This window comes from Hyperolius riggenbachi, chromosome 4 (assembly GCF_040937935.1).
Source record: "Hyperolius riggenbachi isolate aHypRig1 chromosome 4, aHypRig1.pri, whole genome shotgun sequence".
Classification (NCBI taxonomy): domain Eukaryota; kingdom Metazoa; phylum Chordata; class Amphibia; order Anura; family Hyperoliidae; genus Hyperolius; species Hyperolius riggenbachi.
In genome coordinates this window covers 177,733,695-177,746,993 of record NC_090649.1, presented here as the reverse complement: position 1 = coordinate 177,746,993, position 13,299 = coordinate 177,733,695, and the positions used below count along the sequence as shown (strand labels likewise).

The following is a 13,299-nucleotide window of genomic DNA, read 5'->3' as shown; positions in this document are numbered from 1 at the left end:
ATTGCATTGAGTTGCAACCCATTTTGGCAAAAGCGACGCAACAAGTATAATTAGGGTCTAAAGCTACATAACCACGGGGTATGTATTTGCCTGGCAACAGAACAGTCACAATGCTGGGTGACATGTACATTTCTAAATGGGGGTGGGGAGGGGGGACAACGAGCACAAGAGACATGGCTTCCAGCAGGCGGGGGAGCGACAAAGAGCCAACATGCCCAAGAGTTAGCTTACATAATGCATTTACAGATTTTAGCCATTTTTCAGTCCTCCATTTACAGTAGTATAGAGACTTAAAGAAAACCTGTAACTAAAAAAAACACCTCCCCTGGGGTGTACTCACCTCGGGTGGGGGAAGCCTCCGGATCCTATTGAGGATTCCCCGTCCTCTGTCCCACAGCAGCAACAATAAAGCTCCCGAACAGCAGGGATGTAAATATTTACTTTCCTGGGTCCAGCACAGGCGCAGTATCGGCTCTCCGCTCATCGCTGTCGGCCCGCTCTACTGCGCAGGCGCAAGTCGCCTACGCAGTAGAACGGACCCGACAGAGATCGGCTATTTTCACCTATCTCCATGTAAGGAAAGGTAAATAAATCAGAGCTTATCAGGCTTGTCGAGGGAGGATTCCGGGACACTTCGGGGAAGCCAGCGCTGGACTGCCTGCAGCTACAGGGGAGGGGGAAGCCTCATTGGGACCCTGAGGCTTCCCCCTCCTGAGGAGAGTACCCCCCAGGGAAGCTTTTTTGTTACAGGTTCTCTTTAAAAAACATCTCTTAAAGAACAAGTGACACCCCTGCTAACCTAGAAATAAAAAAAATAAAAAAGCACACATAAGTAGATAAATACTACTTCTACTTACATAACAGATGTATTGTGCTATCCATGTAATGATTCCTGTGAATTTTATAAAGGAAGAGCAGAATATCCTATTCTAGGCAGTGGCCATCTTGCCAAGCTAATGCTGACATATCCTTCCTGACTTGTTTTCCCCCCTCCCTTCTCTTGCTCATTGTGTATTCATTAGCTGCCCTCCTCCCAGAGTCTTCAGACACTCCCACTGAGGTGTATACTAACAACTGGACTGTCTTATTTACACATCCTATCACTGAGTCACCTCAGCCTTGCTTGTAAACACAAGTAATCAGAGAGTGTTTCTGATAAGCAGCTAGACAGGGAAATAAATGGAAGAGGAGGGATATATTATAAATAAAAAGAACTCCCAGCATTCAATTCTTTGGCACTAGGGCCAGTGCTCCTAAAGTATGTGATAACTAAAAACCATAACAGCAGAAAAAGTTTTGCAAGTTTTGAATGCAAGATTAGCATTTTTAATCACTTAATACACTCAGACCAGTTGATGTTGAAATTTGATTTTTATGGTGACTATACCGCTTTAAAGGATACCTGAGGTGACATGTGACATGATAAGATAGACATGGGTATGTACAGTGCCTAACACACACACACACACACACACACACACACACACACACACACACACACACACACACACACACACACACGGCTGTGTTCCTTTTTTTTTTTCCTCTGCCTGAAATAGTTAAATATCAGGTAGGTAAGTCAGTCCTGACTCAGACAGGAAGTGACTACAGTGTCACCCTTATTGATAAGAAATTCCCCTTTTTATTTATTTCTTGCTCTCAGAAGCCATTTTCTGCTAGGAAAGTGTTTTATAGTTGGAATTTCTTATCAGTGAGTGTCACACTGTAGTTACTTCCTGTCTGAGTCAGGACTGCGTCAGCCACTTACATACCTGATATTTAACTTTTTCAGAGAAAAATAAAAATAAAAAATAAAAGGAACACCGCATAGTTGTGTGCTAGGCACTGTACATACCCATGTCTATCACATGCCACTTCGGGTATCCTTTGAAGGACAACTATAGTGAGGCTGCAATGTTTTTTTCTTTTGTGCAATACCAGTTGTCTGGCTGTCCTGCTGATCCTCTGTCTAATACTTTTAGCCACAGCCCCTCAACAAGCATGCAGTAGATCAGGTGTTTCCGACATTAATGTCAGAACTGACCAGATTTGCTGCATGCTCGTTTCTGGTGTTATTCAGACACTACTGCATCCAAATAGATCATCAGGGCTGCCAGGCAACTGGTATTGCTTAAAGAGACACTGAAGTGGAAAAAAAAAATGATATAGTGAATTGGTTGTGTACTATGAATAATTACTAGAAGATTAGCAGCAAAGAAAATATTCTCATACTTTTATTTTCAGGTATATAGTGTTTTTTCTAACATTGAATCATTCTATAATATGTGCAGATTACACAACACTCAGCATTCAAAATGAGTCTTTCAGAGCAGTCTGTGAAGTAATGACCTCTCCTCTAGCAGAGAAAAAGTAAACAGTTCACTTACAGCTGAGATAATAAGAGTCAGATAACAGCCCTCTCCACGACTAACTTAGTCGGAGAGCTTAATGGCTTGTTTGCATAGAGATAACAACTGGAGTTTCTCAACTCTTCCTGTACTGGAAACAATTAGACTGATGTATCTGATCTTAATGTTTTATTTCTTAGCTGTACTACACATACAAATAATATCATTTTTTTTTTTTGCTTCAGTGTCTCTTTAAGGGGGAATAAATATGGCAGCCTCTATATGCCTCCCGCTACAGTTGTCCTTTAAGTCAACAACACACACACATACATTGATATTTCCTGTTCGATTCCTTGCAGATCAGAAGTAGCGATCAGACAGGACAGAAAATGTATCAAGATTGGGCAGGAAAGTAGCATTCTACTCCATTGCATAGCTTTCCAACTTTGGCTGCACGAAGAGAGCAGAGTAATGAGCTGTAACACAAATCAGCTGGCTGGAGTCTAAGCTCCAATAGAGGAATTGTGTGAGGGAATCTGCAGTCACACAGCATTTTAATGGCAGCACTATCAGTCAGCGCTGAAAGGGTCACACTCGCACAGTAACAAAGAATTCCTTAACCACTTAACGACCGCCTAACGCCGATAGGCGTCGGCAGGTCGAAGTGGTATTACCATGGAGCGGCCGTTGCATGTCAGTTCACGGAGGGTGTCTCCGTGAACAGCCTGCGAGCCTCCGATGGCGGCTCGCAGGCTAAATGTAAACACGCGTGGGAAGAAATCCCCGGTGTTTACGTCGCACGGCGCTGCTGCACAGTCTGGTTAAAAGTCCGGTTGCCCTGGCTCAATCCTGAACTGTGCTGCGGGCTGGAGAGCCCACGCAGCACAGATCCTTAGTATTCCCACTTAAAGGGAACCTGTACTGAGTACAATTATTTAAAATAAACACGAGGTAACTTCAAATCAGAATCAGAATCTCTTTATTTCGCCAAGCACGGCTGGACCGTGCCCGGAATTGGATTTGGCACAGAGATATGGCACAGTAAAGTAACATGACATTGGTAAGACAACACAAATTTACAGAGTCAGCAACAATTTACAGAAGGTAAAAGAGTAGTACTAATGCACACTATATCAAGAACAGTGATCAGGGCAGCAGCAACATGGTCAGATGACAGTCCGTAGACAGCTACAGGGGGAAGGGTATGTGGAGAGGGCAGAGTTCAAGAGTGTGGGAAAAAAAAAAAAAGTGTTCCTGCGCCTTGTAGTCCTGGATGAGATGGACCGGAACCTCCGACCCGATTTGTGCCAACTGAAAAGGCTGTGGCCTGGGTGGGAGAGGTCACCAGCGAGTTTCATTGCTCTGGAGAGCAGTCTAGCGTTGTGGATGATATCTAATGGGGTAGAGGTTTCCAAATTATTCTCTCCGCTGAGCGGATGACCCTCTGAATTTTGTATCTGTCACTAGCGGACCAGACCAGGATAGACGAGCAAAGGACTGACTCAATGGTGACGGAGTAGAAGGATCTCAGAAGTTCCTGGGCCATACCAAACTTCTTTAGTTGGCGTAGAAAGAAGAGTCTTTGCTGCGCCTTCTTCTGAGTTGAGATGGTGTTTGCCCTCCAGGTCAGGTCATCAGAGATGGTTGTGCCCAGGAGGCGGACGCTAGATACCCTTGCGACTTCAGTTCCGTCTATATAGATTGGGGGTGGGTTAGGCCCGGTTCACATTAGCGGTGGCTATCCAGAATCGCCGTGCCGGAGCCGCACCGCATGCGGAACGGACGAAACGGACGCACGGCATAGCAATGTAAGTCTATGCCACCGTTCACATGCGTCCGTTTTGTCCGGACCGGAGCCGGACTCCGGCGTCCGTTCCAACATGCGCTATTTTTTGATCCGGCTCCTCCGGCAGCCGTATCCGGGGCGGAGCCAGACTGCACCATCCGGCCAATACAAATCAATGAGAACCGGATAGCGCACAACACACTGGCTAAAAATCCGGATGTTCTACCCCACTTCCTATGAGGATTGTTGCGGCGATATTGGATCGGGGACACATGGGCAAGCATTTTGGAGTGGAGCAGCACGAGCTGGAGATGTTGGCAGCATGTTGGAGGTGGAGGTGAGTGCTAAACAGCGGAGGGCCCGATTCCACAGGTCCCCCTTCTGCTGACCTCCCAGACCCCAGCATTTTTTTTGTTTTTTACGTAACTTTTGCCAAACGGATCCGGATCGCATCCTGATGAACACCTGATGCAACCTGACCGGATCCGGATCAGAACCGTACGGTTCCGATCCGGATCCGGTCAGGTCATCCGGTCCGTTTGGCAGACAACCGCAAGTGTGAACGGGGCCTTAGTGGCATGTTTTCTGAAGTCAATGACCATCTCAACGGTTTTGGTTGTGTTTAGGACTAGCCTATTCTGCTCATTGCCCTTACTGACGAGGCCAACAATTGTAGTGTCATCTGCAAATTTGATGACTTTGACAGAGTTAACAGTGGAAGTGCAGATGTTGGTGTAAAGAGAGAACAGGAATGGTGACAGGACACAGCCCTGGGGGGCTCCTATGTTGGTCACTCTGGGACTGGAGGCGATCTCGCTCAGGTTGACAACCTGGGACCTGTTTGAGAGAAAGTCTGTGATCCAAAGGCGGAGAGTTGGGTGGACCTTGAGTTCCGTGAGATTGTCCTGCAGGATGCGGGGGCAGATTGTATTAAAGGCCGAACTGAAGTCCAGGAGAAGGACTCTGGCATACGAGTCTGGCCTGTCCAGGTGATCCGTGATAAACTCCAGGCACATATTGATGGCATCATCGGTGGACCTGTTTGTTCTGTACGCAAACTGGAGTGGATCCAGTCGGTCCAATGTGGTGTGTTTGAGGAGGGACAGGACAACTCTTTCAAAGGTCTTCATGACCACGGATGTCAGGGCCACAGGCCTGAAATTGTTTAGGTCGGATCCTCCTTGCTTTTTCGGTACAGGGATGATGATGGATCTCTTGAAGCAAGTAGGGACCTTCCCTTCACTAAGAGACCTGGCCAAGACAGAGGCGAGGATGGGGCTAGCTGACGTGAGCAAGACTTCAGACATGCTGGGGACACGCCATCAGGGCCGGGGGCCTTCCTCGCGTTTGGAGTAGACAAGAGATGCTGAACGTCGGCCATGGTTTGTCATTGGGCCTGGAGTTGGAGCTTGGCCTCATTTGACCACACTTTAGTAGATCTCACGACTGGCTTTGCAGATTCCAAGCGCCTTCTATAGGTGGGCACCAGATGGATGAGGCAGTGGTCAGAGGAACCCAGGGCTGCCCATGAGGTGGACTTGTAAGCATCTTTTAAGGGCGTGTAGCAGTGGTCGAGAATTCTTGCATTCCTGGTGGGGCAGGTTATGTGCGGGTGGTAGCGTGGCAATTCTTGACGGAGGTTTGCTTTATTGAAGTCTCCAACAATGATGAACAGGGACTCTGGAAGGGACGTCTCCCACTGCGTGATGGTGTCGCTAAGATCACGTTGGGCATTTTTAACGTCAGCATCAGGAGGAATGTACACCCCTGCAAGGACATAGGAGGTGAACTCTCTGGGTGAGTATGTGGGCCTGCAGTGTATGAGTAGTAGCTCGAGGTCAGGGGTGCACTTCTTGACTAGTAATGAGGTGCTCGGGCTCCATGCAGAGCTGACATAGAAGCAGATTCCACTGCCTTTCTTCTTCCCCGAAAGGGTGGGTTCACGGTCCGCACGTATAATGTTGAAGCCTGATAGAAGTAGGGCATTGTCTGGGATGTCCTCATGCAGTCACGTTTCCGTGAAGCAGAGGACTGCAGTGTTGTTGCCAAGTTCCCTCTTGTTGCTGAGGATACACAGTTCATCCATCTTGTTAGAAAGGGAGCAGACGTTTGCCAGGAGGGCCGAGGGAATGGCTGAGCGCAGGCCCCTTTCCTTCAATCTCACCAGGGCCCCTGCACGACTGCCCCTCCGCCGTTGTCCTGGCCTGATCGGTGGGGCAGAGCTGGTGATTTTTTGTATGTGGCTCCAAACTGAGTTGTAGAGGAGTCTGCCCTCAGTGAGGGAAGTACTGCAGGATTCCCAGAGGGTGAGCTGCGATCTAGTGTAAGCAGTGTGAGGTGGCAGAGAGGGTAACGACTGGCCATTCTGGTACGAGGGGAGCATTCCCCCATGTCCATTTGCTTCAGATTCTAGGGGCATATCTGGACGCTGGAAAGATTGGGAGAGTGCGCCAGTGTACTACCTGGACACAAGGTGGGGGGGGGGGGGGGGTCAGGCGAGTGCATCAGTGCACTGGGGGCATGGAGTACACACCACCCTTGCAGCAAGGGCCAGGCTGTGATAGCAATAGTGGCCCTCCAACCCCGTTGTGGTCGTGTGCGATCTAGGAGTGAGCAGGGCCAGCGATGGAATGTCAGGCAGCAGAGACTCTTCCCTTCCTTCGGTGGCCGAGTGAGCTCAGCGGTGCAGGTCCCCTAGCAACAGCGGCGTTGGGGATGGCAGAGGCCTCCCACGTGCTGAGCACGTGGAGCCTGTAGTCCGGTGGCAGTGGAGGGCAGAAATGGATACTACTGCAGGGGAGAGCGACAGCCGATGCTAGCGGCAGTGGACGTGGTCAGCCGATCAAGCAGGTGTCCTCCGCTGTACCGTTCCACAGGGAGCCTCCTCGAGTGGGGTCTTTGCTGTGGCACTCCCCGCAAATAGATCCCGGCAGAGCGAGGGAGCAGCGAATGGCAGGCGGCAGAGTCTTTACCCTCCGTGGGTGGTCGAGTGAGCTCAGCAGTGCAGGTCCCCAGCAACAGCGGCGTTGGGGATGGCAGACAGATCCCGGCAGAGCAAGGGAGCGGTGTAGCATCGGGTCCTCCGTGTTCCTGCAGGGGTCGGTGGTCAGGAGACAGAGCATCCGCAGGCACAGGATTCCTTCTGCCCGATTCTGAAGGTATGTGTGCAATCTTGGGCAAGGATTGCAGCTTAGTTAAATAAAACTATACTAAAACTAAACTAAACTGTACTAAAAACTATACCAATGCTGGGAATACACGTTTCGTTTTTGCCTTCGTTTTAGCCTTCGATTCGTTCGGTAAACGAATCGAGTGTTGAAAACGTATGTGAAAATAGTCATAATCTCATTATAGTTTCTATTAATAGACCCCAAAAACGAACGACTAGTGATCGAACATGTTTGATATTATCTCTCTTTATCCATCTAATCGAGCCATTGGTAGGCTTGATGGCTGTTCAGATCGATTATATATTAGTTTATGCCGTCCGTCCCTGTACTACGTTTCGTTTCTTTGCAGCCTTCGATCATTGGAAAAACAAAACCATCAGAATCGGAAAAAAAACGAAATTGTGGGTGGTGATATTAACCGTACGGTCGATTATTTCAGGATCGAAAAGGACAAAAAGGCACAATCGAAACGAAGGTTTAAACGAAGGCAAAAACGAAACGTGTATTCCCAGCATAACTACTAGAAAGAGAGAAAGAGAGAGAAATTGCAGGAGCCATGTGCCGAGGCAGCCGTTGGTGGCGCCATTAAACCTTAAATAGTTACCTTGCCATCAGTTCCTCTCAGAAGCTCACCATTTTTTTCTGACAATGATCCCTTCCAGTTCTGACAACATTTTGTCAGAACTGAAATATATCAGTTGCTGTCAGTTATATATCAGTTGCTGCCAGTTAGTGGACAACTGATGTGCCGGTAATGTTCAGGTTTCCCTATTGCTCAAGTGGCCGATGTTACAGTTTAACAGTGTGCTGACCAGAAAGCTGTTATGGGGTAATGGCCATTTTCAAAATGGAGGACAGATAATTCCCTTGATCACAGTGGACAAAGGACGCAGGAGAGGAGAAAGATTGAGGAGTAGACTACATGGGAAGCAAGTATGACTTGTTTATGTTTATTTTGACTTTTAATTTTCAGTTCAGGTTTTTTTTTAAGGACCAGGGAATTTTCTGTGGGGGGCAGGGGGCATCAGGGGCTTCTAATGGTCCCCTGCAGACGTCCTGTGCCCACGCAGTCACTCACCAATGCTCTGGCCCCGCCTCTAGTTCACTCTGGAATTGCAGACTTTAAAGTCTAAAAACCACTGCGCCTGCGTTGCTGTGTCCTCTCGCTCCCGCTGATGTCACCAGGAGCATACTGCGCAGGCCCAGTATGGTCTGTGCCTGCGCAGTATGCTTCTGGTGACATCAGCGGGAGCAAGGACATGGCAACGCAGGTGCAGAGGTTTTCAGACTTTAAAGTCTGCAATTCCAGAAGTGAACCGGAGGCGGGGCCGGAGCATCGGTGAGTGACTGAATGGGCACAGGATGTCTGCGTGGGACCATTTCCAAACTATTTTTCCTCCGACCCCTTTAAAGTAAACCAGAGATGATTACATGTAAAGATTTGATAGTTACCTGGGGCTTCCTCCAGCCCCATAAACACGTGCGAGTCCTTCGCCATCCTCCCGTGGTCTGCCGTTCAGCCGCAATCACTCCCGGTAATTGCGTCAGTCGCATCTAGTCTGGGTCTTCGGCGCATGCCCCGAAGACCCAGACTGGACACGACTAAAAAAAATGCTGATTGCCGCTGAACGGCAGACCGTACGAGGACAGCGTGGGACTCACATGTTTATGGGGCTGGAGGAAGCCCTGGGTAAGTATCAAATCTTTACATTTAATCATCTCTGGTTTACTGTAAAGATTAGTCCCTGCAGGTTGTTGCTGGTGTACACAGGAGTGGGGTTGGGCGAGTCGGGACTGGGCCACTGTGCTCTAAAGACTGGATTTAAGCCTGGTACACACTTTCAATTATGGATTGGCCAATAACTGACCAATTCTACCACCTCCATGCAGTATAAACATTTACCTACACAATCTGCTCATATATTCAATATCTGATGACCCACATACTACATTCAGGTGGTAAAATTAGTCAGTGATTGGCCAATTATAATTGAAACCAGGCTTTACACTTCAGTTTTATTTAAAAGTACACCTCTGCTTCAAACGCTAGATTTGATACATAATAAGTTTATATATGTCAGAAAGAGCTGTACCTCTCCTTTCTGTGCACAGTACAAGATGATTGGCGGCCCAAGCACTCTGCAGTCAGCTTTATACAGATATTTGAAGAGTGGATGCTGGAAGTCTGATATAACAAATACATTCTCAAACTCTGGAGCATCCGCCTCTGCATACTCCTCCACCGATTCTGTTGTGACGTAGGGAAGTTTGATTTCCTGTGTTTTAAGAGTTGTGGAGAGAAAAAGAAAATAGCAGTGACAGTACATATAGACAATGACTCAGACTCAACATTTGCAAAAAACTTTACACATTCTCCATGTTGCAACTTAAGGCCATCAAAATACCCAATTAAAGCAGGTTAACCCCTTCTGAGAACAGACTTGAAAAAATAAATCTACTGTATATACTCGAGTGGAAGTCTAGAAATTTAGGTCTGATTCACTTCATAAAAAGTATAGAGGGTCGACTTTTACAGAAGTCATGGGCAACAGAGCACACTGAGTAAGGTGTGTACCAATAGTGACATTTTTCATTTGCAGCAATTTACCCCGTAGTAATTGACAGTAATTTGACGGCTTGTTCACATTGCGTTCCGCTCGCATTAGCTTTTTTTGTAGCATTTACCCCCCCCCCCCCGATTACTGGCACTGGTGGGCGTTACGTTTTTGTGAAAAGCAGTTTTCTGAGTGCTTTCCCCGAGCCCTCTTTGACCCAGAAAATACAATTTATTCTTTACAACTCGAACGCAATCGCCCCACAAAGCGATTCTGTGAGCGTTTATCGCTCTTCCTATTCCTTCAATTATAGCAAAATCACCCCAAAATGGTCCAGGCACCGCTTTGCTGAACGCACAGCGCACGAACCACACGGATATGAACCTTCTCATAGACATTCATTGCACAAGCGTTTTTGGGGAGATTTTAAGAGTCGCATGTGCTTGAAAAAAAGCCAAAAACGCCTCTAGTGTAAACGAACCCTGACGGAAGGAAATGCCAAGAAAGCACAGGTCTGAAAGTCCTGGCCACAACAATTTACAAGGAAAGGGGCAAGGGTGAAATACTGGGCTGCATAAAAAAGAGTGAATAATTGCTGCACTTGGGGGCCTGGAGAATGTATTGGTTGCATTTAAGGGACAGGAGGGGTTAATGGCTGCAATACTTTATGCAGTGTAGTAGGGCTGCACGATATATCGTTTTTTAATCGAAATCGCGATGTGCATCATCACGATTTCAGTATCGTCAGAGTGGCGATTTTTTTTCTTCATTACGGCTGTATTTCCGCGTGCAATGCTGGGGACATTTCCGGCTTGTTACTAAGGTGCGCTTCCTCCTTCCGGCCAGAAGGAGGAGTGAGGCACTGAATCGAGGAATGCACGGCCAGCTCTCTCTTCCTTTAGCTGCGGTGAAGCACGCATGGTTTTCTCGATCCACCGCACAGTCACCCAGGCTCTCTTGCACAGCGGGGACCAGAGAACAGTGGCAGAGAGAGTTAGAGAGAGTTAGACCACGCGCAGGCTGTATACAGCACACAGCACAGCGTCCTGGCCACTCTAGCTGTCCGTTTACAGACAGCTCTTAGCTGTAATGAGCTTTGCTGGCAATTTGAGGTAAAAAGGGCAGGATCCTTAGCCTCGCATCCCATCAGATAGCAATATATGGGCAGTGACACCAGTAATGACAAAGATCAGATTACAGCTAGAGCTGTCTGTGTAAATGAAGAGGGTAACTTTCAGCACAATTTTTGTACTGAAATATTAGGCTTATACGCGAGTATATACAGTACTTTAACTCTAAAGTGTACCTGAGCCAAAGCTCTGGTACAAAATCAGATACCTTGAGAGGGAAGCCTCAGGATCCTATCGAGGCTTCCCTCGCAACTCTGTTGTCCCCCGTCGCTGAGCGCCCGCCTCCCCCGCCCACCCCCCTCCTTCGTAGTAAAGTAAGTAAAGAGTGTGGGATAAGGTCCTGAGATTAAAGTGGGTGTCCCTTTTTGCAATATATTTGGAGCAGTAAAGCTGGTAGTGAGCCTCGTCCTCAAGCGTCCTTTGGTCAGTGTTGGCCCAGTCCATTCTACTTGGGTTTGTGTGTCGTACTCAACTTTCCTCAATTGACTGATGGCTAGATCTAAAGATTTATTCTCTCAAATGCAGTTGTTGGAAAAAAGTTTTTCACATACATTTTTTTTATTTTTTTAATACCCCTCCTACCTCTGATTTATCCTAGAGGAAGTTTGCAAGGTTGCATGTGCGATCTTGTGGGAGAGGAGCCCAGAGCTTGGAAACCCCACGTGTGCTTTATTATTTGATCAGCCAGAGTGTGTGCAAACCTCATCTTTCATTCTGACAAGCTTGCTGTTATTAACCAAACACAAAATTATGTGTTGCAAGTCATGTGTTTGAAGAGAAAACTCTTTTCTGAGCTGACTCTACCTGGTATGGAAATGTTTGTGGGGGATCCTTTGTACTGATTTGGAGAATAGATACTATTTGGGAACTGGGCTCGTATTGTTCTCTGGCTCGGGGACATGAAACCTTTACATCTAAAATATCACTAGAATGCTAAACCATTAATATAAGCTGTGGTTAATGTGAGAAGAAACTTGTATTAACGGTTTTGTGATCTATACAGTATTTACCATATATACTCGAATACAAGTTGACCTTGTGCATAAGTCGACTCCAATATTCAACCCTCTTAAGCTGGAATTTTGTATTGACTAAGTATAAGTCTATCCAGCAAAGTTAACAGCTGCACTTGGGGTCCAGGAGGGGTTAATGACTACACTGTAGGACTGCACGATTTTAGGTAAAAAATGAAATTGCGATTTTTCGCAAAAATTGCGATTTCAATTTTTTTCACGATTTTCTTCAAATCAAGCTTTAGCACTAAATTCACATTGCCCCCACTACACTGTGCTAACACCTGATGATGCACCAATACCCTACACTATGCTAACTTGAATCTTGATGCCCCACCAATTAAACTCCACTGCACAATGCTAACCTCTGATTCCCATCAATAACACACTAAGCTAACTCCTAAAGCCCACCAGCTATGCTACAATGCACTACTCTAACACCTTCTGCCCCCATTCCCAGCTTCACTACACTTAAAGTGAAACCTCCGGACTAAAAATTGACTAAGCAGCACTGAAAAGGCTTTGTGTTTCTTTAACAGTTTCACAGCATCAGAACTTTGTTTCTCTTATACAAGCCTCATTTTTAGCTGCACAGAAGAAAACTGCCTGGGCTTTTTTCCCCTGATGCTGTGCAAAGCATGATGGGATTTCTGATTTTGTTCTCGTTCTGCTGTTTTAGTGCAACTTTTTTTTTTTTTTTTACATTTTGAATTCGACATTTGAAGCCTAGCGTGCACAGCTGGGAGGGGTAATCAGGACACAGGATAGTTGGAACTGTGTCTCATGCTCACTGTCACTTCCTTTCAACCAAAAAGATCGCTGCCCCATGACAAAGATGGCAGCCCCCATGCAATCACAAACATTTGCCTGTTCTTTTAAAAACAGGGTGGGTAAGAGATTATATTACCTATCTATTCTAATTAACATAACTAATGTAACTTGATGACAGTATGTTTGTTTAGGCTGAGGTTCCCCTTTAACCTCTGCAGCTACAATGACTACTCTGCAACTGCCACTGTTAAGCCTGAAGCACTAGGCAGACAGGCTAGTTAAAGTAGTGGCTAAGCTGCATGGGCATGAAGCAGAGCCTGTGACAGAGCACAGCAGGACCAGGCAGATAAAGCATACACACGGACTCACTGTATACAGACTGTATACAGCACAGTTCTGTTAAAGCCAGTCTAGCTGTCCGTTTACAGTCACTACCAGCTGTACTGCTCCAAATATATTGCAAAAAGGGACACCCACTTTAATCTCAGGACCTTATCCCACACTCTTTACTTTCTTTACTACGAAG

General features: G+C 46.8%; 1 protein-coding gene across 8 annotated transcripts in view; it reads right to left on the bottom strand.

Annotated features, from left to right (window-relative positions):
• Positions 1–13,299, bottom strand: part of ECT2 (epithelial cell transforming 2) — a 270,409-nt gene that overhangs the window by 218,330 nt on the left and 38,780 nt on the right. For all 8 annotated transcript variants that reach the window (XR_011031390.1, XR_011031388.1, XR_011031389.1 and 5 more), the window contains one exon: positions 9,398–9,580. Coding sequence is in view for 5 of the 8 variants with exons in the window: in XM_068281039.1 (XP_068137140.1) it covers positions 9,398–9,580 (183 nt within the window). In the remaining 3 variants the exon portion in view is untranslated. The remainder of the gene's footprint in view (positions 1–9,397; positions 9,581–13,299) is intronic.